At 40.6% G+C, this 24879-nt stretch overlaps 2 protein-coding genes across 4 annotated transcripts in view; one reads left to right on the forward strand and one right to left on the reverse strand.

Moving 5' to 3' along the window:
• The window catches only part of KCTD9 (potassium channel tetramerization domain containing 9), a 29795-nt gene extending 24845 nt beyond the window's left edge, over positions 1 to 4950 (reverse strand). The window contains exon 1 of the mRNA XM_031442197.2: positions 4711 to 4950. Within this exon, the coding sequence (XP_031298057.1) occupies positions 4711 to 4758 (48 nt within the window). The 5' untranslated portion in view covers positions 4759 to 4950. The remainder of the gene's footprint in view (positions 1 to 4710) is intronic.
• Positions 4951 to 5527: 577 nt separating this feature from the next.
• Positions 5528 to 24879, forward strand: part of CDCA2 (cell division cycle associated 2) — a 48029-nt gene continuing 28677 nt past the window's right edge. Inside the window, exons 1-7 of one of the 3 annotated variants that reach the window (XM_031442196.2) lie at positions 5528 to 5680; positions 6595 to 6658; positions 6752 to 6925; positions 8014 to 8159; positions 19220 to 19370; positions 20726 to 20922; positions 22114 to 22183. In XM_031442196.2, the coding sequence (XP_031298056.1) occupies positions 6595 to 6658; positions 6752 to 6925; positions 8014 to 8159; positions 19220 to 19370; positions 20726 to 20922; positions 22114 to 22183 (802 nt within the window). In that variant the 5' untranslated portion in view covers positions 5528 to 5680. Of the gene's footprint in view, positions 5681 to 5802; positions 6027 to 6594; positions 6659 to 6751; positions 6926 to 8013; positions 8160 to 19219; positions 19371 to 20725; positions 20923 to 22113; positions 22184 to 24879 lie in introns of those variants that run through there. The other 2 variants (XM_031442195.2, XM_031442193.2) reach the window with 2 other exon arrangements.

Here is a 24879-nt window from a genome sequence, read left to right on the forward strand (position 1 = left end):
GGTCAAAAAGACAAATATTAAAATAGTCAAAAAATTTTAAAGTCAGACAACAGCAAATGTGGAAGAGGATATGGATCAATGAGAAGGTTTATGCAATGCTGGTGGGGTATAAAATTAATGCAGTGACTCTGAAAAACAATTTGGCATTATTTAAAAAAATGAAATATTCACACATCCAATAATTACAACTTACATATGTACCCTAGCCCAGTGGTCCTCAAAAGTGTGGTCCCTAGACCAGCGGCATTAGGATCACCTGGAAATAGGTTAGAAATTCCATTTCCTAGCGTCACCCCAGAACTAGCGAATCTAATGCTCTGGAGGGTGGGGCCCAGCTCAGCCCCTCCAGGTGATTTCAACTCGTGGTAAAATCTGCCAACCACTGCCCTCGAAAGATGCTTGCACATGTGCACCAGGATATAGAGGAACATTCATGGCCACAGTGTCAATTTCATAGCAAAATAGAATACAACCCAACTGTCCGCGGACCTGAGAATGGATAAACTGTGATAGTACCTGTATACAATGGAATACTGTTATAAAGCAGTGAAAGTGACTAAACTTTCACTAGGTGGGATATTACGGATGAAATCTTAGAAATATAACAGTGAATGAAAAATGCAAGTCCAAAAAGACTTTATATGATGCCAATTTAGGATATGATATACACAAAGCTGATAAGACAAAGAAATATACAGTTTAGTTATACACACATATGTGGCAAAAATGTTTATTGAAAAAGAAAAAAAATGGCAAAGAGAAATACAAAATTCATGAAACTGGCTGTCTTTAAGGGAGAAGCAGGGAGACAGGAAAGTGATGAGTACATTAAGTTTTTAGTAATGACCTATTTCTTGGATTGTGTGCTAGGTTTACTGGTATTTGTTACATTACTTTCCTTTTAATTTCTATGCATATTAATATTCTTTACTGTATTCTCTTGTATGTATCAAATACATTTTTAAACCATTTGAATTTGAACAAGTTTCTTATTAATGTTTAGATTTCAATAGGCAAAGCTTCACATAGATTTTTCACCTTTCTTCAACTCAATACAATGAATTCAAATCTGGATACTGAATACCGACCACACATTTCTCACCTAATATCAAAGCCAGAAGAACACAGTGATGTTCTGGATCAAGACTGTAAACATCAGTACAGAATTAAGATAGATTTCATATCCCACTATGTCTGCAGTGTTCTTCATACAAAGATGGTACTCACTAAGTGTTGCCTGGATGAATAAGGCCTAAGACTTGTACAGCTCATTGCTGAATAGTCTGAAGTTAAAAAAAAAAAAAAAAAGCAACTTATGTCCAAGATGCACAGAAACTTTGAATTGCCATCAGGTTACTCAGAAGCCACTCACTGCATTCAGAGGTCTGAGTCCTCATTTCAAATTCCTGAATGCCAACCATTAACAGAGAATATTAAAAAGAGATCAGGAATTCTGAGGCATATAGAGAAAGGATGAAAAGGTCAAACCTAACTGACTCTTTTAGAGCAATTCTTAAAAATTGACATTTAAAGATCCCAATTTTTAGATATGGCCTTCAGATGTTTTTTTACAATGTAACCTAAGTGTGACACATTTTTGGGTGTGTGCTCAAACATTTGTATGCTTATTTACTTATTTATAAACTATATACTGCTGTCAGGAAGAATGTTTCCCAAATGATATGAGGACTTTCATTGACTTAAGACTATAAATCAACCAGCCAAAATCCCTTAAAATGTTTATCATCAAATTTAGTGAAATTTTGGAAAATACTTTAAACATTTAAAAAAAGAAGGAAAAAAATCTGACTGTCTTTGTGTGCTGGAAAATATTTGTAAGTGTTCGCTAATTGGGATGACATCCTATCATGAGCTAATATTTCAAAGAAGAATCTACACTTAACTGCTCCTAACAGTAAATCGTTAATAGCAGTTCTTAAGCAGGACTTCAAGTAGTCTTCTTTAAAAAGAGGGCATTTTCTGCCCTTTTCTCAGGTCCAGAGATCCACTGTGTTTTTAAAAATCTGATAGTTTATATTAATTAGAAGTAGCATCTCTGCTATTTCCTGGTGGCTTTCTTGTGCCTGCAAAATTAACATTGTCTTCAATCTGCATCTTTTTTGCAGGAATCTTGTAATGCCACTCCGCATTTTGATGAGGGGTAATTTACTTAAAACAGGATACATACAAGTCTTAACCTGGCACTTGTAAGCTTCAGTACAATATGCCGAAGGGAACCAACCAGTGAAGAAGTCGCTATCAACTTTTTCACAGGTGAACGCACTCCTTTCTCTCCGAAGACTTGAGGCCAGCTCACCTAGGCAGTGACTGAACGCACCTGTGTCTTTCCAGATTGGAACAATCAAGCCTCGATACTGTTTTATATCTTTAAGTAAAATAGATACATAAGAGGTATAATATTTCTTCTTAAACTCTACTGAATCTTCTTGCACACCCTCTGGGTGTACCATCTCACTCCAGAAAACGCTGTTTTAGAGAATGCACGGTCCTCTCTTCCACATCAAAACACTCACTAGGTCACATTTATGTTCATTCAGTGTATGGAAAAGTCGTGGTGAGCATGTGATGTCTCCTTCGGTGACTCTGTGCCACCCCAGGCATCAGGGCCCAGTCTGGCAACCACTGAACAGGCTTTAAATGAAGGAAACTTACTTGAAAAAAACAGGCATTACTCTGACAGCCAGGAAACAAAAACTGAATCTACGTAAATAAAGAGACAATGAAATGACACATATTCCAACTGGTGGATGGGAAACCAAACTCAATCTCTAAGTAGTGCTTTGTTTCAGCTTCATGAAAATCATGTCAAGATCATGCCAATCCTGGCTTAAACAGTCACTATTTATATAAAAATGCAGGCTGTTATGTATTATTCTGCTCTCTTTTGTCACTATAATGTTATTTTTTTAATTAGCTGAAGGGAGAGGAGAGGAAACACTGACAATTTTGGCAGAGAACATGTTTTTCAGTTAAGAGTAAGGATTATGGCATGACTTATTTTTAATACTGAATCATACCAATATTCTCCAGTTTGGGTTTTTATGATCTGTGTAACATAAACATCTTTAGTTACTTGAGTTTTTTCCCCAATCTTCTGAGATTCTCTAACAAAATATTTTTCAAGGAAATAATTTTAAATCCAAAAACATAACCCAATCAAAACTAGACAGCTTAAAAAAAAACTTATTAAAAAAGACTGACCCTGCCAATTTTTGACAAGAACAAAATTCAGTAGTTTCAGAAGAGATTTAGAGTAGTTAAATATTTACACCTGGGTCCAAACAGCTTGTCTTTCATGGAATAACACAGCAGAGATGTTGAATACAGGGTTCAACCAGAGGTCCGTTTTCGAGAATATATTACAGTTTTAACTTTGGATATACTAAATCTTTCTTCAAGTAACACTATACGTTTTGGATTACCAGTAGTAGTTATTAACAGACAAAAACAAGTTTGGAAGAAGTTAGTAAATGGCCAGAAATGTGACTCTCATGAAGCCTATTTTGAAGTGGCATTTATGAAAACTCGAGAATCTGAATTTATGCCAGCTGTTTTTATATGAGGATTAAATCTCAAAGACCAGAAGACTGCAAAATTCTAGTCAACAAACTACGGTGTGGTTTAAATTTTTAGAGCACGTTTACTCAAAATTTCTGAGTAGTTGGAAAGCCTTTTTTTTTTTTTTAATACCGTGGCACAATTACACTATTTAAAATATTACAGTGTTTCCAAAATATGCAGGAAACAAAATATTCTGGCCAACAAGACAGTAAAGGCCAATCTACCTCCACCTCAGACTCTAAGGCTTAGTTATTCCTAGGTGTCTTTTAGCCACACTATAAATGTCTGCCATGAACAAATTTTCCAGAGAAGCCGAACAACTTTCCTGGGTGGGGCGAGCGGCTGAGAAGGAACAGGACTCATTTTGGCTTGCTTCAGAGTTGGAAAAATATTTAGCACCACACCCTCCAGAGAAGCCTAACAGAGTAGAGTCATAGTAAATCAGTCCACTTGAGTCTATTGTCCCCAGTCCTCCAAGCAACTAAAATAAGGCGAAATAATAAAGCGAGTACAGAAGTTTGGCGGCAGCGGGACTTGGGGCTTCTAAAAGGGGGTGGGGGGGGGGAACCACGAAGAAAATGTCACTAATTTTCAATCCTTTTAATCGACCTAGGATAGCAGAATATTTTATTTATCCCCTGAAAGTTTAGTTCTGTTCACCTGATCGACCTTACGTGCCTTAGCTGTTACCACCACTTTCCGGAGCAGACCATTACTCAGCAGGAAGGTGGAAACCAGCAGCTTCTACAGCCAAGGGTGGGGGGCAGCGGGGTCCTGGGGGAGGCGGGAAGAGGAGCATCCAGCGCACAGGTGACAGCGGCCCTCCCCACGCCCTCCCAGTCCTCGGTTCTCCAGGACCCACACCTGGGCTTGGGGACGATTAAGCACAAGCCGACCTGCGCCGGTCCCGAGGACAGCCGGGGAGTCCAAGGGCAGGCTCGGGAGGAGGCCTCGGGGACCCGGCGTCCGCCGCCTCCCGGATGCCCTCTCCCCACGCCGGCGCACGCCCACCTCCCGGCTCCCAGCCCCTCTGCCCAACTTCAGCCCTCTGCCCCGCGAGCCCGCTCCGCACGCCGCTGCCCCGGCCCCCGCAGCCCGGCCCGCCTCGCCTCCTCCCGACCCCCTTACCTTTCCATTCTTGGGGCTGCCGTTAAGGAACAGGGTCACCCGCCTCATCGCGCTGCCCTCACTGGGTCCTGAGTGAGTCGCCACCCTCCCACCTGGCTCTCCTCCCACCTTTTTCTTCTCCCGCCCTTCCCCTCCCTCCACCCACCCGGACTCTCCTCCCTTCGCCACCTTCCTTCCCTTGCAGACACACACCCACAGGCACGCACTCTCCGTCCCACACCCCGGGGTTGGCCGGTCCTCCTTCCTACCCCGCCCCTGGGCTCCTCAGTCAGCCTGGGGCCCTTCCCCCACCTCCCCCAGACTGACTCTAAGATCCGCCAATCATCCGGCAGTGCTGGCCAGAACTCAGCCAATCATCGCCTGCGCTGGGTGGGCTCTTCCTAATCCAGCCCAGGTGGAAGGAGGGAGGAGCGGCTGCAGTCTAGCCGACGGGAAGGGTTATCAGCCAATCAGAGCTGAACCTGGAGCCGAACGGCGGCTCAAAGCGTTACTGAGCAGGCGCAAAGCCAACACCAGGTAGAGCTTATCTGCATACGAAGGAGGGGTTTGAGGGAGGGAGGTGGAGCACTGGGAAGTGATCCAAACCAGTCAGCGCCTCCCAACTTTAACCCCTCCCACCCGGCTCAGCCCACAGAGGAAACGGCTGCCGTCGGGACTGTCTGATTGGGCAAGAGCTATCCAGTCGTTCTGTCACGATTGGTCCAATGATTCTTTTCGAAGTTTACAGCATCCAATCGAAAGGCGGGAGGCGGAGCTAAATCCAATCGAAAGGCGGGAGGCGGAGCTAAATCCAATCGAAAGGCGGGAGGCGGAGCTAAATCCAACCGAAAGGTTCCTCCGCGAGAGTCGCACACAAAATAGTCCGCGCGGACACACGACAGCAGCTGGTCTCTCTGGTCAATGTGTCACCTGCAGCTAGCGGTAGTTCTCTCGGAGCCCACGAAGCCACTCCTGTTCCTGGGACGGCGAGGTACAGGCCAGGAGGGTTCCGGGTGCGCGCGCCCACGTGCGGCGGCGACGGCGTATTGATTTGCCGAATAACGACGGGACGCCGAGGAGGCGGGGCTAGCGATTTGAATCCGGCGGCGGGCAGCGGCTGAGGAGCGGGGGGTATCGGCAGCGCCGGGCTCGGGGTCGGGGTGTCGTCGGCCGGGGACCGGGCAGCCCCCGGCGGCCTGCTTGGCAGCCAACAGTCGCTTTCTCGAGCGAACCCTTCGGGATCAAAGAGCCGAGGTCTGAGAAGGCACGAAGGCCACGCCGCTCCCCGGCGGAGCGTTCACCCGAGCGGGAGGAGAGCCCAGCTGTGGGAGCGAGAGGTGGGGCGAGCGGCCTGCTTGGGGTTTCAGATCCAGCAGGACCGCAGAGCTGGTTCGTTGTGTTGCATCACCCGCGTGCTTTTTAAAATGCAGATCTGTGGGGCCCAGGCAGACCTCCTGGTTTGGAATTTTGGGGGACCCTTAAAGCCGCATCATTAACAAGGTGCCCAGGTGATTCAGATGTTCGCCAAGGTGGAAAGGCCTTGGCTTATAGTACGGGATCTGCTGCTTTGTTTCATCCCGAACAGCGGTTTCCTCCATTTCTCTTAAATTTGAGCTCCAAAAGCACACTCTTGACATCTGTTTTCGTGCCAGCATAGATTTCAAATTTAGTCTTGAAAGAGAATCTTTTGTATATCCTAGACTTAAAGTACATCTTAAGGGGAGGGTATAGCTCAGTGGTAGAGAGCGTGCTTAGCATGCGCAAGGTCCTGGGGTTCAATCCCCAGTACTTCCATTTAAAAATAAATAAATAAACTTTAAAAAAAAAAGGGGGGGGGATCTTGGTCAAATCACATTAATCTTGGAGAGGTGGGGTTATTTTTCTTTTTTTCTCTGTCTTTTTTAGATGGATACTAGTTCAAAAGACAGCGAGCCCCTGGAAACCGAAGAGTCTGCTGTTAATAATGCTGGTAAGTAGGGATCTGTTTTCTCTCTGAAATTTAAGATTTAGATATTTATCTTGATAATGATGTTTAGCTCTTACAATATGCTGTCTGTTTCAGAAAATACCTCTTTCATTCTGGGCAATGGGGAGTGTGTAACCCCTCACAAGCATGCAGCTGAAGTGACCCCTCTTCGTTGCACATCAGATACTTTTAAATCACCCTTGAACTTTTCCACAGTAACTGTGGAGCAGCTGGGGATTACACCTGAAAGCTTTGTAAAGAACTCTTCAGGTAAGAGAAGTTGTCATTCTATTGCCATGCTTAAAAAAGTTTTTAAACTAAACTGTTTTGTTCACCTACCCTGTCTCTCTTAGTACTGTAGTACTTCGTACTCTCAGACTTGCTGGATCAGGGAGACCAGAGCCCCAGGGCACCCAGCATAATTCCCTAAGTCACAGTTGTGCTCTGTGCCAAAACTGGAGAATATGTGTGTGAATCACTTTTTCACCTGACACATGGGATACAGGGGTGTGTATGCTGTCAGTGGTGGTACATTTTCTGGTCCTCTGGCAAAAATAAGAAAGTTATAGAGCAATTAAGAAAATGTGACATTGAAAGACTAGGGTGTGCCTCTTTCAAAATCACAGAGAAAATTGACTTGGGCTAGTTAGTTTCCTTTAAGGAGTAGAAATGAAAATCACCTGTGAAGGCTGACTTAGCTGGAGAAGAAAGACATGAAGGGAATGGAATGAGAGAAGAGCATTTAGAAATGGAGGGTAAGGGGGGACTCGAAAGTCACAGGGCATTGGACTAGATACATGATGCAGATGGAAACAAGACGCGTGCCGTTTTGTGTTCTCTCCTCAAGAACGTCCCTCTTGAACCTTCATAAAGCTAAATTTAGCTTGTGTGTTCAGGCATGTGCCTGGAATTCAGGGTAGTGTGCTGAAGGGAGATGGGTATCTGAGAGAAACTTGAACAATTGAGGACATGAGAGTATGTGCCCAAGGGTAGATCGTCGTTGGGGATATGACTGATGCAGAAAGAGAAAGTCTTAGTCCAAAGCAAGCCATTACCTAACCCTGTGCAAACAGAAACGGGACTTAGTAATTCAAATGTGTTCATTCACTTCTTCCACAACTTTTTGATAAACACCGTCTATGTGCCAGACACTACTCCAGGAGCATGGAATAAGCAGTAGACAAAACAGGTACCTCCTCAACCGATCGTGTGCGAACAGTTCTGCCTCTGGTTTTCAATTTAGGTTTCTGTACCATGTGTTTGTCATGTTCTCAGGCTGATATATCACGGGTATTTAGGGCACAGGTACTGATGATGGCCTTGTTTTGTTCCAATTTAAAAGAAAGTTCTCATTCCAGGAGAGTCATCATCCTACCTTAAAAAATCCAGACGACGCTCTACAGTTGGCGTGCGGGGCTCTCCTGAAACAAACCATCTAATTCGTTTCATTGCTCAGCAGCGGAATTTAAAGAATGCGTCTTTGACCAAGAACTCCCCTTTTCAGGTATGATCTTCTTTTAAGTTCCACCGTGAATTCTTCTAGGAGAATATTTTGCTCTGTTAGAAAGCTCTTATACAGCGTGGCTACTGTCCAGGGCACCTCGTCTGTTTTGGATCTGGAGAGAGAATATTTTCTCCTGTGTCTCGCAGAGATTGTGCAGTTAGCATAAATGCTAATGTTGAGTGTGGATCTGTTAAGAGTTCTGAGGTCTTGGATAGAAATGGCTTTGTGGAGGTGTTTTTCTGTTTTATTTTGCAAATTTTTTTCTAGTTCACATCTATAATGAGGTGAGACAGTGTTTTCCAACTTTTTTCTTTTCATACCTTGTCTGTGTCTTAATTTTTTTGTGACTTATGTGTGTTGGCTTGGAGGGGCAAGATGCCTCCCCCCAAATGTCTTTGGGATAACCTAGTGGAAAGGAGCAAATTATTTGTCTGTTGATGAGGAAGTATTTAGATATTTTTGCAGATTTTTATCCAAATAGTATAATACATGCTTCTAAAAAGTCAAATAGTACTAGGCTTACTATGAAAGATGGTCTCTGGCTTGCCCTCCTTTGATTCTTAGTATTGATTCGCCTTCTTGTTTTAAAAGTTATTTTTATTGCCACTTCTTTATGTTTAGGTTTTACACACTGTGTTGCATGAAGCTGTAGAGTGCAATGCAGGGCTTCTCAGATTATCTGCAGATCCCTGGGAATCCCTGAGTCCCATACAAGAGGACCACAAGGTCAAAACTATTTTTTGAAACAGCGCTAAGATATAATGTGCCGTTTTCACTGAGTTGATGTTTGCATTCATGGTGTAAAAGCAATGGTGGGTGAAACTGAAGACACCAGACTGTCATTTTAGCTTCATTCCTGTCCATCACTCACAGGAAATAATAATAAGGCCAGTTTCGCATAACATCCCTGATGAAGCAATACAAATTGTACATTTGATTAATTTCCAACCCTGGAGTCCTATGTGTGATGAAGTGGGAAGCAGGCATCAGGCACGTCCCAAGTACATACAGAAGTATGCTGGATGTTTCCAGAAAAAATCGTGGGTGTGCTTGAGCTGTGAGTTGAATTAGCTACCTTTTTCATGGAACATCATATTTATTTGAAAGGGTGACTGATGGACACGTTCAGGCGGACTCAGGAACGTGGCTGGTGTTTTCTCAAAAGTGAGCAGTGAACCTGCCACTTCAAGGAAAGACTGGTATTTCTTACCAGTGAAAAAATCTGATTGATAAGATTTTGTATTTGACGTATTTTGTATTTGACGTCACAACTAACCTTTAAGAAATTTTTGTTGAACTGCATCTTTTGTGTTGCACTGGAAATGTATACAGTTCTGAAAAAGCTAGTAAAATCCTCTTGATAGATACAACCAACATGAACTAAGTCTTCGGTGTGCTCAATTTTCTAGACTTAATGAGAACTGTGTTGGAGTAGATAGGAGCATGGCATGTGCTGGGGGTTGATTCTTGAGTTTAGTATTAGTTAATGTGACTTTTGGCAAGTTACTTGAATTCTCTGTCTCAGTTTCCTCATGCATAAAGTGGGGATAATAGTATAGCAGGGGTTTATGAGGATGAATAAATTAGTAAATACGCAAGACTTACTACAACTGTGCCTGGAACATGGTGTATTTCAATTCGCTGTTGTTATTATTTCTGTGAAAAACGAGGATTTTGCTCTCTCACATCTCAGCCATAGCTATCCTGACGCTTTCCCCTTCCCCGTCCTTCCAATATAGCCAATTATAATTTTTGTTTAAATTAGGGTTTAGTTTGCATCATTTAACTGTATAGATGTTTTTCACAAGTTGCTGTGTAGTGTGTTACGGTCATATTTCTTTTCATGCACGGCTTTTGTTTTTCCTGTAGTTAATAAGTACCTTTTTTTTTTTTAAATTTCGTCTTTTATCATGTAATCTTGAGAATCCCCAGATTCTCATGGAATTGTAACCCTTAAGAGTTGATCGATTCTTTTCTTGTTTTTTGGTGCCTGTCTTCCTCCTGTCGGCTGTCATCTAGATTTGCTGGACAGCTGTCACTGTCTGACTTCCTTTCACCATCCTTGGTAATTCCCTTTTTCTCTCCCATTTGGATTTCCTGTTTCTATGACCTCATATCTTTTCTTGGTTTACTACCTCATTTTTCTGGAGCCTCTGCAAACCTGACAAAGCTAATTCTACCAGCACACTTGAATTCTGGTTTGTCTTAGTGTAGAAATCTAGGCTGGATGTGTTTTCCATCGAACTTTTGAAGGCATTGCTCTATTATATTTAGTGTACAGAGTTGAATAATCCTGTTCATTCACTCCTTCATTCATTGGACACACATGGCCTGCTTTTTCATTCTGGAAGCTCTATTCCTGGTGTTAAATAATTTCGCAATGGACTGTGTTTCATTGTGGATTGTTGAGGACGTTACAGTTTTCTTAAAGTTTTCTTCCTTGTATCACGGGGTCTCATTTTGCTACCTAGTTATTTTAGCCTCTGATTCATGCTCAGTTCTTTCTCAGATGCCTAGTGATCCTTGACTGTACGTTCATATTTAAATATGTGACACTAAAAACTGGGAGATGGGTGTGCGTGGTCTGGGTTTGTGGGCTGGTGGATTTCTATGTAGGATGACAGGACCACTTTCCAGTGGAAGAAGGCCCAGATGTCAGCATCCTGTAGGTCTTCTCTCTTTAGCAGATCTGTTTTTTTTTTTTTGAGGGAGTTCCTGGGGGTGTAAACATGAGCCCCAGAACTCTGGAAGGCCAATGTGGAAAAGAGCTGGAAGTCTGACAGGGCATTGAGAGGACTGGGACAAACTTTTCAGTAGAAGACCTTCTATCCTTAGCTGTTTATGGAATCCTAAATCCCTGTTCCCCCCAAAACAAAAAGGCCCTTTCCTCTCAGTGGAGAGATCTGTGGCTTCCAGTGTCGATGATACAGCTTCAACAGTGTCTCTGTTTTAAATCCTGCCCTTGTTTCAGAAATACCTGATGCTTTAGATACCTGGGCCGTTCTGGGGGTCTGGAGCAAGTCACCTTGTTCCTTGTTGTCAAACCACTTTAAGGAGCCCCTATCAGTTTCAGCTTTCTCTGGACTAAGTCACTTTCTGTTTGGTGACATTCCATATCTGCTGTTGGTTTTTCTTATTTTTTTTCTTAAGGATATGCACCCACATATATACATAAACACATCCCCACAAGTATCATATGACTGTACTTTTTAAAAGAGTTGCTGGAATATTCAGTTTTAGTATCTAGCATTGAGATGTTCAAGAATGAACACAACAGTAGTGGAGGAAAGATGAGGAGTATATATTGCAAAACGATCACCACAATTAGTCTAGTTAACATCCATCACCACACAGATTTACAAAATATTTTTCCTTGTGATGAGAACTGTCAAGATCTTCTCTTTCAGCAACTTTCAGATGTACAATATAGTATTATTACAATCACTGTGCTGTACGTTACACGCATGACTGATTCATTTTATAGCTGAAAGTGATCTCTTGACCCCCTTCACCATTTTACACAACCCCCCACCAACCAACCCCTAGTCTCTCTTCTGTATGTATGAGCTCAGTTTGATTTTTTCATTTTCTTTTCTTTGTGTTTGTCTTCGATTCTACATATAAGTGAGATCGTAAGGTATTTGTCTGTGTCTGGCTGAGCATAATGTCCTTGAGATCCATACGTGTTGTCGCAAATGGCAAGGTTTCATTCGTCTTATGGCCGAGTAATACTCCCTTGTGTGTATATACCACAGTTTCTTTTTTTTTATATATAGTTTTTTTAAACATTTTTTATTGATTTATAATCATTTTACAATGTTGTGTCAAATTCTAGTGTAGAGCACAATTTTTCAATTATACGTGAACATATATATATATTCATTGTCACATTTTTTTCTCTGTGAGCTGCCATAAGATCTTGTATATATTTCCCTGTGCTATACAGTATAATCTTGTTTATCTATTCTACAATTTTGAAATCCCAGTCTATCTCTTCCCACCCCCTGCCCCCTTGGCAACCACAAGTTTATATTCTATGTCTGTGAGTCTATTTCTGTTTTGTATTTATGCTTTGTTTGTTTGTTTGTTGTTTAGATTCCACATATGAGCAATCTCATGTGGTATTTTTCTTTTTCTGGCTTACTTCACTTAAAATGACATTCTCCAGAAACATCCATGTTGCTGCAAATAGCGTTATGTTGTCGGTTTTTATGGCTGAGTAGTATTCCATTGTATAAATATACCACATCTTCTTTATCCAGTCACCTGTTGATGGACATTTAGGCTGTTTCCATGTCTTGGCTATGGTAAATAATGCTGCTATGAACATTGGGGTGCAGGTGTCATCCTGAAGTAGGGTTCCTTCTGGATATATGCCCAGGAGTGGGATTCCTGGGTCATATGGTAAGTCTATGCCTAGTCTTTTGAGGAATCTCCACACTGTTTTCCACAGTGGCTGCACCAAACTGCATTCCCACCAGCAGTGAAGGAGGGTTCCCTTTTCTCCACAGCCTCTCCAGCATTTGTCGTTTATGGATTTTTGAATGATGGCCATTCTGACTGGTGTGAGGTGATACCTCACTGTAGTTTTGATTTGCATTTCTCTGATAATTAGTGATATTGAGCATTTTTTCATGTGCATATTGATCATTTGTATGTCTTCCTTGGAGAATTGCTTGTTTAGGTCTTCTGCCCATTTTTGGATTGGGTTGTCTATTTTTTTCTTATTGAGTCGTATGAGCTGCTTAATATTCTGGAGATGAAGCCTTTGTTGGTTTCATCTGCAAAAATTTTTTCCCATTCCATAGGTTGTCTTTTTGTTTTACTTATGGTTTCCTTTGGTGTGCAGAAGCTTGTAAGTTTCATTAGGTCCCATTTGTTTATTCTTGCTTTTATTTCTTCTAGGAGAAAATTCTTGAGATGTATGTCAGAAAATGTTTTGCCTATATTTTCCTCTAGGAGGTTTATTGTATCTTGTCTTATGTTTACGTCTTTGATCCATCTTGAGTTGATTTTTGTAAATGGGTGTAAGGGAGTGTTCTAGCTTCATTGTTTTACATGCTGCTGTCCAGTTTTCCCAACACCGTTTGCTGAAGAGACTGTCTTTATTCCATTGTATATTCTTGCCTCCTTTGTCAAAGATTAGTTGACCAAAAGCTTGTGGGCTCATTTCTGGGCTCTCTATTCTGTTCCATTGGTCTATATGTCTGTTTTGGTACCAATACCAGGCTGTCTTGATGACTGTAGCTCTGTAGTATTGTCTGAAGTCTGGGAGAGTTATTCCTCCAGCCTCTTTCTTTCTCTTCAGTAATGCTTTGGCAATTCTAGATCTTTGATGGTTCCATATAAAGTTTATTATGATTTGTTCCAGTTCTGTGAAATATGTCCTGGGTAATTTGATAGGGATTGCATTAAATCTGTAGATTTCCTTGGGCAGTGTGACCATTTTAACAATATTGATTCTTCCAATCCAAGAGCATGGGATATCTTTCCATTTTTTAAAGTCTTCTTTAATTTCCTTCATCAATGGTTTATAGTTTTCTGTGTATAATTCTTTCACCTCCTTGGTTAGATTTATTCCTAGGTATTTTATTACTTTGGGTGCTATTTTAAAGGGGATTGTTTCTTTACTTTCTTTTCCTGTTTATTCATCATTAGTGTAAAGAAATGCCACTGATTTTGAACGTTAATCTTCTAACCTGCTACCTTGCTGAATTCTTCAATCAGCTCTAGTAGTTTTTGTGTGGACCTTTTAGGGTTTTCTATATATAGTAACATGTCGTCAGCATATAGTGACACTTTTACCTCTTCTTTTCCAATTTGGATCCCTTTTATTTCTCTCTTTTGCCTGATTGCTGTGGCGATGGCTTCCAAGACTATGTTGAATAGGAGTGGTGATAATGGGCATCCTTGACTTGTCCCAGATTTTACTGGGAAGCTTTTGAGTTTTTCACCATTGAGTACTATGCTAGCTGTAGGTTTGTTACATATAGCTTTTATTATGTTGAGATATGGTCCCTCTGTACCCACTTTGGTGAGAGTTTTTATCATAAATGGGTGTTGAATTTTATCAAATGCTTTTTCTGCATCTATTGCGATGATCGTGTGGTTTTTGTCCTTTCTCTTATTGATGTTGTATTACATTAATTGATTTGCATATGTTGAAGTACCCTTGTGTCCCTGGGATGAACCCCACTTGGTCATGATGTATAATCTTTTTTGTGTGTTGTTGGATTCTATTTGCTAATATTTGGCTAGGATTTTGGCGTCTATGTTCATCAGTGATATTGGCCTATAATTCTCTTTTTTGGTAGTGTCTTTGCCAGGTTTTGGTATCAGGGTGATGGTGGCTTCATAGAATGATTTTGGGAGTATTCCCTCCTTTTCAATCTTCTGGAAGAGTTTGAGAAGGACTGGTACGAGTTCTTCTTTGTATGTTTGGTAGAATTCCCCGGTGAAGCCGTCTAGTCCTGGACTTTTTTTGTAGGGAGGTTTTTTATTGCTAATTCGATTTCATTTCTAGTGATCAGTTTGTTCAAGTGGTCAGTTTCTTCTTGATTCAGTCTTGGTGGACAGTATGTTTCCAGAAAGTTGTCCATCTCCTCTAGGTTATCCAGTTTGGTTCCATATAGTTTTTCATAATATTCTCATATGATATTCTGTATTTCTATTTTATTTGTTGTAATTTCTCCATTATCCTTTCTTATTTTGCTAATTTGTGCTCTCTCTTTTTTCTTCTTTGTGAGTTTGGCCAGAGGTCTGTCGATTTTATTTACTTTTTCAAAAAACCAGCTTTTGGTTTGATTGATTTTTCTATGGTCTTTTTAACCTGTATTTTATGTATTTCCTCCCTAATCTTTATAATTTCCTTCCTTCTGCTGCCTTTTGGGGATTTTTGTTCTTTTTCTAGTTCATTCAGCTGGTGGGTTACATGTTTATTTGAGATTGTTCTTTCTTGAGGAAGGCCTATATCGCTATAAACTTCCCTCTTAGCACTGCCTTTGCTGTGTCCCATAAATTTTGTGTATACAACAGTTTCTTTATCCAGTCATTCATCGGTGAACAGTTAGGTTGTTTCCACATCTTGGCTGTTGTAAGTAAATAATGCTTTGTTGAATGTGGGCGTGCATATGTCTGTTTGAGTTACTATTTTCATTTCCTTTGATTAAATACTGGAAGTGAAATTGCTGGATCGTACAGTACTTCTTACTCTGGGGAGTAACCTCCATACTGTTCTCCATAGTGACTGCACCAGTTTACATTCCCACCACAGTGCACCAGGGCTCCCTTTTCTCCACATCCTCACCAACACTTGTTATCTCTTATCTTTTTGATACTAGCCTTTCTGGCAGGTGTGAGATGACATCTCACTGTGATTTTAATTTGCATTTTCCAGATGATTAGTGATACTGAGTGCCTTTTCATGTACCTGTTGGCCATCTGTCTGTTTTCTTTGGAAAAATGCCAATTCAGATCCTCTGCCCATTTTTTAATCAGATTGATTTTTAGGTGTTGAGTTGAATGAGGTTTTGTTTTGTTTTTAATATTTTGGATGTTAAGCCCTCATCAGGCATATGACTTGCAAACTTTCTCACACTTGGTAGGTTGACTTTTCATTTGGTTGATGATTCCCTTCGCCGTGCAGAAGCCTTTTAGTTTGATGTAGTCTCCCTTGTTTTTGCTTTTGGTGTCAAATCCAAAAACTCATCACCATCACTCCTTGTCTCCCTCCTTGCCTGATCCATCCACCATCCCACAGAGCAGTCAGAGAGACATTTAAATACAAATCATATCATCCACTCTGCAGCTTAAAACCTTCCCATGGCTTCCTGTTATGCCTTGAATTAAACTGAAACCCCATCTTGAAGCCTTCAGCACCCTCCCTGACCCGAGCCCTGCCCACCCTTAGCCTCAGCGCCCAGCCGCTGCCGTTTTCTGGGCACGTGGGCCTTCTTTCTACCGCACTCACTTCCATCTCAGGCCTCCGCTCTCGTTCTGCTGTGTTCTTGCGGAATGCCTCCCTCCCTCAGGACCCTCCCTTATCCACCACTTACTTACTGTTTTAGTTTCCACTCAGATGTTTCCTCAGAGTGCGGTCCTGACTCAAGCTAAAGCAGCACCTTCATTACAGAACCCCATTCCTTTTTCCCTTCTCAGCAGCACCTCTTGTCCCTGAAACTACATTCGTATGTTTTCAGAACTTTGCTCGGTCACTTCCTTCTGTTTCCCGATCCCCTGGAATAGTTTCTGGTACAAGGAAAGACTGTGGCTGACTTTCTGATAGGAGTCATAAGACAAAAGCATCAAAAAAGCAGTATATTTTTAAATGCTTCGTTGATTTTTTGTGCATGAATATTGTTTTCTTTCCTATGAGGAATAGAGGAAGAACATTTCTGACTAGGGAACCTTTCATTTGTTTTAAGCAGCATTTCAAGTGCTCTAAACTCCTAGGTCATTAAACCTAACCCTCCCATGTTCAGATATAAATACAAAAAAAGTACATTGAAGGTAAATTGTATGACTTGGGGATAAACCTTTTCTCTGTATCTCTTATCTGTAGGTAAGAGTGGACCACCAGCTTTTTCTGAATGTTATCTGCTGTTTATGTCATAAAGGTTGACATCATCAACCATATTTGAATTTTAAATGTTCTGTTGTGTAACAGAGAGTTTGCTTTATGGATGTATTTAACTGGGAATAGAATCAATGTGTGAGCAAATTCACCATCAAACATGGCTTCAAGATTTTAACTGGCTTTTCTCCATATAATATCTTAATGGGAGGTAATTTTTTACTTTTACTTCTCCCTGTTAGTATACTTTTTTATTTTTATGTATTTATTTATTTTGGAGCAGAGAAAGGTTTATTGCAGGGCCAAGCAAGGAGGATGGGAGGCTCATGCTTGAAATACTCAAACCTTCTGTTGGTGTAATTTTTTAAATTGCTGTAACCTCCAAATCAGTGGAAATCTGTTAGTCTAAATAATAAGGCGGTTGAAGAGAACCAAATAGAGAACTTAATCAGTAATTTATTTTGTGGGTAACAGAACTAAATTACATATTGCTTGCATTCATCTGGCACTTCTGGCCCTGCTAGTATCAATCGAATTTGATGACTCTTTGGCTGAAACTCTATTAGCAGAGTTTCCAGAGAGCTCCTGTGCTTAGTCCTTTTTAACTATTTGGTTTTGTCAACTTAGTGAATGGCTGGCTTTCAGCTCTAAGGAAGTAAGACGCCCTGACATCAGGAAGATGTAGCGGGAGAATGCCAAAGGGGAGAGGGTGCACGTGAGGGCGGGTGTCCTGTTCGGGCCACCTGGGAGAGGGTGTGTCTGGATGGAAATGATGGAGACTGGCTTGGATGGAGTCAGTTACGCTGGGATCTACATGTGACAAAGGTGTCATGCAGATGATTTGCAAAGGCTATTTTTAGCAAAACTTTGGTAAAATTTCCAAATAGGCAGGTTCTTCCTGTCCCTTCCCCCTGGCGCCATCTCTAGGATTCAGTGCTTTTGTGTGTTCCCCAGTTTCTTGGTTGTTGTTTGTTGGTTATTGGGGTAAACCCTCTGCTAACTTGTAGACACAAAATTCTTAGTACTGATTTAAAAAATATCTTTTATATAATTTTTAAAGGTTATACTCCATTTACAGTTCTTAGAAAATATTGACTCTATTCCTGTTGTTCTGCAATACATCCTTGTAACCTGTCTTATACCCAATAGTTTGTATCTCTCACGCTCATCCTTACATTGCCCCTCACCTGCTTTCCACTGGTCACTAGTTTGTTCTCTGCATCTGTGCATCAGCTTTCTTTTTGTTGTATTCGTTAGTTTGTATTTTTTAGATTCCACCTGTAAGCAGTATCATACAGTATTTGTCTTTCTCTGTCTGACTTATTTCACAATGCCCTCCAAGTCCATCTGTGTTGCTGTAAGTGGGACTATTTCATTCTCTTTCATGGCTGAGTAATATTCCATTGTGTGTGTGTGTGTGTGTGTGTGTGTGTGTGTATATATATATATATATATATATATATATATATATATATATATATATATATATATATCACATCTTCCTTATCCAGTCATCTGTTGCTGGGCACTTAGGTTGCTTCCGTATCTTGGCTATTGTAAATTATGCTGCTGTGAACATGGGGGTGCATGTATTGTTTCGAATTAGTGCTTTTGTTTTTTTCTGATGTATACCCAGGAGTGGAATTGCTGGGCCATAGGGTAGTTCTGTTTTTAGTTTTTTGAGAAGCCTCCATACTGTTTTCATAGAGGCTGCACCAGTGTTCATTCCCACCAGCAGTGGACGAGGGTTCCCTCTTCTCCACGTCTTCACCAGCACTTGTTATTTGTGTTCTTTTCATGTCAGCCACTCTGACAGGTGTGAGGTCGTATCTTGTGGTTTTGATTTGCTTTTCCCTGATGATTAGTGACGCTGAGTGTCTTTTCATGTGCCTGTTGGCCACCTGCATTTCCTCTTTGGGAAAATGTCTATTCAGTTCTTTTGCCCATTTTTTGATTAGTATCCAGCATATATAAACAACGCATACGGCTCAGCACGGAGCCTCTTAAACCAGCCTGTCAGACATGTTTGTGCTGAATCTCTTGCCCTTTCAAATTTGATTCCCTGAGGCCATCTCAGGTTGTGGGCTGTCAGTTATAAAAGAGAGTCCTTAATTCCGCCGGAAAGAATCCTCTTAAAGATGGGTTTGGCCCCCAAACAACTGGCTGTGTCTTGCCCGGGTGCCTTTCTAAAGTGCTTTCTACCTACTGCAGACCTGCCTGGCCTGCCCTGCGGGCTGTCAGTCTCAGCACCGGCCAGCCTGCAGCTCCACGTTACACTGCCCATTCGGCTGTTGCCCAGGTTAAAAACGGAGGGAGGAGAGAGGAGAAAAGAAGCTTCGGCAGCGCACTGAATATTCGGACTGAAAATGTGTGATTCAAGGGAGGGGAGGCTCTTGTCTGCTGCACTGCTTATCAGCCAGCTCTGATCTTCAGAAAGCCTGTATTTGGTGTGATTTATAACGCCTTCTATGTTTCTGCGTTTTAATAGGGCAGCCCTGTTCTGTATCGAAATGTTCATTCCTTAAGAGAGCAAATGTCTGCCTTCCAGTTGGCTTTTCACTCCATAAAGGAAAATGAGAAAATGACCGGGTGTCCTGAATTCTCAGAAAATGAAAGAAAGTTCGAGACCACAGGCTCGAGTGAGTAGAAAGAATGCAGCCAATTCGGACTTATTTATTTAGACAAGCCTCTGAGACATAAAAAAGATTTGGTTCCTTACTGCGAAAGCAGTCTTTCCTGAGTGGAGCTGTATTTTTAAATGGAACCTAACATTTAAATATTGGGACATTTCACACAAAAACCTGGATTCCTTTTTTCTCTTTAAAAAAACCTGGTATCAGGCATTCCTGAGCCTATGCCTTCCATTTCCATGTGGCCACAGTTAAGTGTGAAGTGTTACAGTGTCAGAGCTGGTGAGCTCATTTCATCTTTAGAAGAGGGCATGTGGTGGATTTATTTGAGTGCACAGACCTTGATTTTTAGAGGATTTATTACGAGGTTTGGCAAACATTTGTGTGAATACCAATCACCCAACCCTGATATTATAAACAGATATATTCAATCTGGCATCTTAACAACCTGCCATATTCTTTAACATAACTTTTGTTTAATTTTTTTAAATCTATTTTTATATATAGTGGCTAACATTTGTATATTTCACACTCCCAAATTTATCCCCTCTGCCATGACTTTTAGATTGTAGTTTATTTGGTGAGTTTTCTGTCCTTTTCCCTTTCCCAATTGCAAAGCATTTCAAACACCAGAACTAGACAGAAATCGTGGCCTTACTGTCATCATAACCCTCAGGTTCCACGTGATTTTCTTTGGTTTCCTGAACCATCTTCAGGTACATGTCAGCACCCCCTTGTGTGCAGGACACTGTTACTCAAGATGAATCCAATTTATCTATCGTGGCAGTACATGACCTGCTCCAATGCAGTCATTTGTAATTTGTAACTTAAGATATTTTTCAGTTTTTACCTGAGCTTTTAAATGTTTTATTTCCATGATTAGTATAGTTCTGCAGACAATTAATTTCCCTTTTTTCAGCTGGGAAGAACTGAGGCACATTGTGGCTCTATTTTTCATAAAATCATACACAGTCAAAGCAGAACCAGTATTAGAACATAAACACATCTTTTAAAATATTCCAAAGAAACGGTTTCATTCTGAATTTTAAAATAGAATGAGATACTGTATCAGAAGTGCAAATGTTATTTTGGGGTGTCTTTGTACATTTTAAAGTCTGAAGAAAGTTAATTTCCATAATTAAATTTTTATTATCTTTTTAGCAGTCATGTTCTCTTACCTTTCAGTTAGATTTCCTTTTTTGGATTAAAAAAATGCACTACTAGATTTTCCTTTCCATTGATAAGGTAGTTAGGCTCAAGCATTACATTTTACTAAGATTATTACGATGAACACAATTTTTAAATGATACTGTAAAAGAAAATATTTATGCCTGTGTTGCGTTGTTTCTGTTTTATGTACATAGCCAAAAAGGAAAGTCTTGGTGAATGTCAACAGTCTGAGATCCCCGCAAAGTTATCATCCAAGCGTCGGAGAATAGCCTCTCCGAGCAACTCGGATGGAAATGTGACTGACGCAGCTCATCTCCAGATACTCAGTCCCGCTGCTTTTCCCAGTGCAGACAGGATGTGCGCCATTAAAGCTTCAGCAGATCCCTCTGAGGTAATTCACTTACGGGAAACACAGGGAATGAAGCTTGGGTTCTCTGGCTAGCCAGTTTTGGGGCTGTCAAGGCCCTTTAGTAACTATGGTACTTACAGACACTGTATTGCTGTGTTGTAGCTGGGTTGTCAATTGCATGTGTGCGCACGTGTGTATTTCCTCCTTTTTAAGTTTTTTTGTGGTTGTTTGGCTTATTGGTTATTAGAGACAGTTTTGATGAATCTGTTGCCTTTGATATGAAAAAGAGTTAATGAAAAGATGAAGCCCTGTGGTCTTAGGTACTGATGGTACAACTGTGTGAAAGTCCCAGTCCTGCCTTTGACCAGTGTTTTGTCTGCCGTGGAGGCAGGCACATGAGCATCGATCTTACTTACACAGGACTGGTAGATCAGGTGACGGTGATACTTGAGCTGTACTCCTCGGCCCCGGGGGTCTCGCACTTCTGCCTCGCTGCCCCTCCCTGGCTTAATACTGGCTTGGAAACCAGGTGCAGTTTAGCAATTTCTTTGCTCTGCTCACTTCTTTCAAGTAATGGTAGGGATTTTTTTGTTGCTTATAACTACCTAGAGCCTGTCAACATCATCAAAAGACGAGAACCAACAGGAATTAAATAAGACTGCTGAAGGTCAGTGTGTCTCAGACACTCGCTTATAATCTCTGATCCCTCTGCTTTATTCTAGTTAACATGAAATCATCATCTGACAAAACCAGTAATGTTTCTTATCATAACTTTGGTTCCTTTTTGGATATAAGCCGTGATTTAGAAATGGTTTCCACATTAATACGAGTGTGTTTTCTGTCCTGGCCATGAATGGTTTTCTTTTTCTAGCTATTGATAACTTTTCTTGTTTGATTAATAATTATATAATATTTTTAGTTATTTTGAGAATTTTCTTTTTAAAGAAAGCAGTCAGCATAGTTTTCTGGACTTCAAACAATAAGGCAGCAAAAATACATCTCGTAAACATTTCCTAGGAAACTGAAAATAGTTGGGTAGGATGCAATTAGAATGAATGCTGGTTATAGTTAGATTCTTGTATACTTTTGTAACCACTGGGTCATGAAGGTGATGGATTGATTGGTTTAACATCAGATTTACAGATAATCTGTAATGCTTTACTCAAGTCTTTATAAAGGTATCAGTAATGTTATAAAGTAGTAAAATATATGTCTTTACTCTTGTTCCCCTAGAAATCTTCTGAATCTGGATGCGTAGTTGAAGAGTCTGCTCCACGTTCAGAGCTCACAGAGGCTTCAAGTGGTAAGTATTTAATTTTTCCTTAGTACACTTGCCAATCCCGCCATTGAAACATTTGTTTAGTAGATGTTCATGGTTGGTTTACCTACATACTAAAATTTGGGAAAACAAAAGTAATTCCTTACATTTTAGGAGCTGATGGTGTAGTGGAAATGTTTCAGAATTCATATTATGTGAGAGATGACATTTTCTTTTTTAAACTGCTGCCAATAAGAATTAGTGAAATATTTCCGAGCTGAGAATCTATTGTGAAGCACAGGGTCTCTGAACATTTAACAAGTGTATTTTGTTAGAGAAGACACTACACGTGATTTTTTTTGTTTGTTTGTTTTTGTTTTTAAGTGTGTGAAAAGGACCAGCATCCAAAACATTCTCCAAATCAGTACGCTGGTATTGAGTGAAAGGCACCAGCGAGGTCTCAGTTTTACTTTCCACTTGCCTGTGTCTTTATCTTTAAGTACCACTCTGGGAGATGTGTAGTTGGGTCTTGCTTTTTTTTTTTTTAATCACTTTTGAGAATCTCAGCCTTTTAATGGGAGTATTTGGTGCATAACCCTTTTAAGTCCAAATTATTGATATGGTTTAAATATATAAATAAATTTCAATCTGCTGTTTTTTCCATACATTTTCTTTTCTCTCTGATTTTTGTTCTTCTGTTTCCCTACTCTTTTCTTTTTTGGGTTTATTTGAAATTTTCTTTTAAAAAATCCATTCATCCATTGACTTTTAAGCTATACCTCATTGCATCTTATTATTATTTTTTAATGGTTACTCTAGGGACTGGGATATACATCCTTAGATTTTCACAGCCTTCTTAGAGTTAGTAGTGCACAACTGCATGTGAAAAATAGAGACTTTACAAACTGTAGATCTGTTTCCTCTCCTCCCACCCATGTCTTTTATGGTCCTTTACACTATAGATGTCACCCACACTATATTTGTATTCATTTTAATCCCCACAAGATAAGATTTTTTTTTTTTTTTTTTTTTTGCTTTAAACAACCATGTGTCGTGGGAAATAACACGTGTATTGGAAATAGTCTTTTATAAGTTACCCAGCTAGATACCATTTCTGGTGCTTTTCATTCCTTGCTGAAGATCTAAGTTTCCCTCTGGTATCTCCCTTACTTACACCTGTGTCACAGACCATTTCTTCTTTGTGTATTTTGACCTTGAAATGTTCAATGCCCCGGGTTCAGTGTTTGGACTTTTCCCTTCCTATGTGATTGCAGGTGTTCTCACATTAAGTACCATCTGTGTGCTGTTGACGTTAAGTTTCAAGTGTCTGTCCTTGGCCTCTTCGCTGAACTCGAAACTTAAGTGCCCAACTGCCTTTCCTGGTCTCCACATGGGTGTCTAATAAGTGTCTCAGACTTGACATGCTCACGCAGGTCTTGCTGATGCTTCCTCCCCCAGTCTGCTCATGTTTTCTTCACCTCAGTGCAACAGTCTGACCACTCACCACTTGCTTGTGCCAAAAACATGGGCGTTAGCCTGACACCTTTCTTTTTCAAGTTAAACTTCCGATCCCATCAACACTTGCTTTTGGCCTTGTCTTCAAATTGTGTCAAATCCCTAACTTCTCCCTTCTGTCTGCTTCCCTGGGATCCTGGCTCCTGTCTTCTCTTGGGTGGATTATTCTGCAGATCCTCTTAAGTGACTTCCCTGCTTCCACTCTTTTTCTCACCCCTTTCTTAGAGTCTTCTACACAGTGGCCAGGTTGCTCCTTTTTAAATACTGCATGATTTTACTTATATGTGGAATCTGAAAAACGAAACAAAATGAACAAACATAATGAAACAGAAACAGTAATGGAGACAGAAGACAAATAGGTTGCCAGAAGGGAGGGAGGTGGGCAGAGGAAAGAAGTGGGTGAGGGAGATTAAGAGATAACAAACTTAAAGTTACAAAATAAATGAATCACAGGTCAGAAATGTACAGTGTGGAGAACAGTCAATAATTATGGAATATCTTTGTATGATGACAGATAACTTACGGTGGTGTTCAGTTTGAAAGGTATAGAAATATCAGATCGCTATGTTGTGTACTGAGAACCAACATAATGCTGTAAATCAATTATACTTCAAAAACAAACACACTCAGAAAAAGAGGTCAGATTTGCAATCATCAGAGGCAGAGGGTGGAGAGTCATCGGAGGCAGGGAGTGGAGAGAAGGGGGAATTGGATAAAGGTGGTCAAAAGGTACAAACTTGCAGTTACAAGATAAATAAGTACTAGGGATGTAATATACAACATGATAAATATAAATAACACTGCTGGATGTTATATGTGAAAGTTAAGAGAGCAAATCCTAAGAGTTCTCACCACAAGGGAAAAAAAATTTTCTGTTTAATGTACCTGTGTGGGGTAATGGGCGTTCACTAAACCTACTGTGATAATCATTTCATGATGCTTGTAAGTCAAATCATTATGTTGTGCACCTTAAACATACAGTGCTGGATGTCAACTGTATCTCAATAAAACTGGGAGGAAAAAAGTCCTCTAAATATTCGTGCCTATAAGACCTGTTACTCTTAAAAACAGTTAAAAAAAAAAAAAAAGCGAGTCATCATTGTCATTCCCCTACTTAAAATCTCTCATCAGCCTCCTGCATACTTAAGACAGTATCCAGTCTGTCCCATTCCTACGGGCCTCCCCTGACCTAGTCCTTAGTGTTGTCTCCGAGCTCATGCTTAGCT

This window comes from Camelus dromedarius, chromosome 36 (assembly GCF_036321535.1).
Source record: "Camelus dromedarius isolate mCamDro1 chromosome 36, mCamDro1.pat, whole genome shotgun sequence".
NCBI classification, from domain to species: Eukaryota; Metazoa; Chordata; class Mammalia; order Artiodactyla; family Camelidae; genus Camelus; species Camelus dromedarius.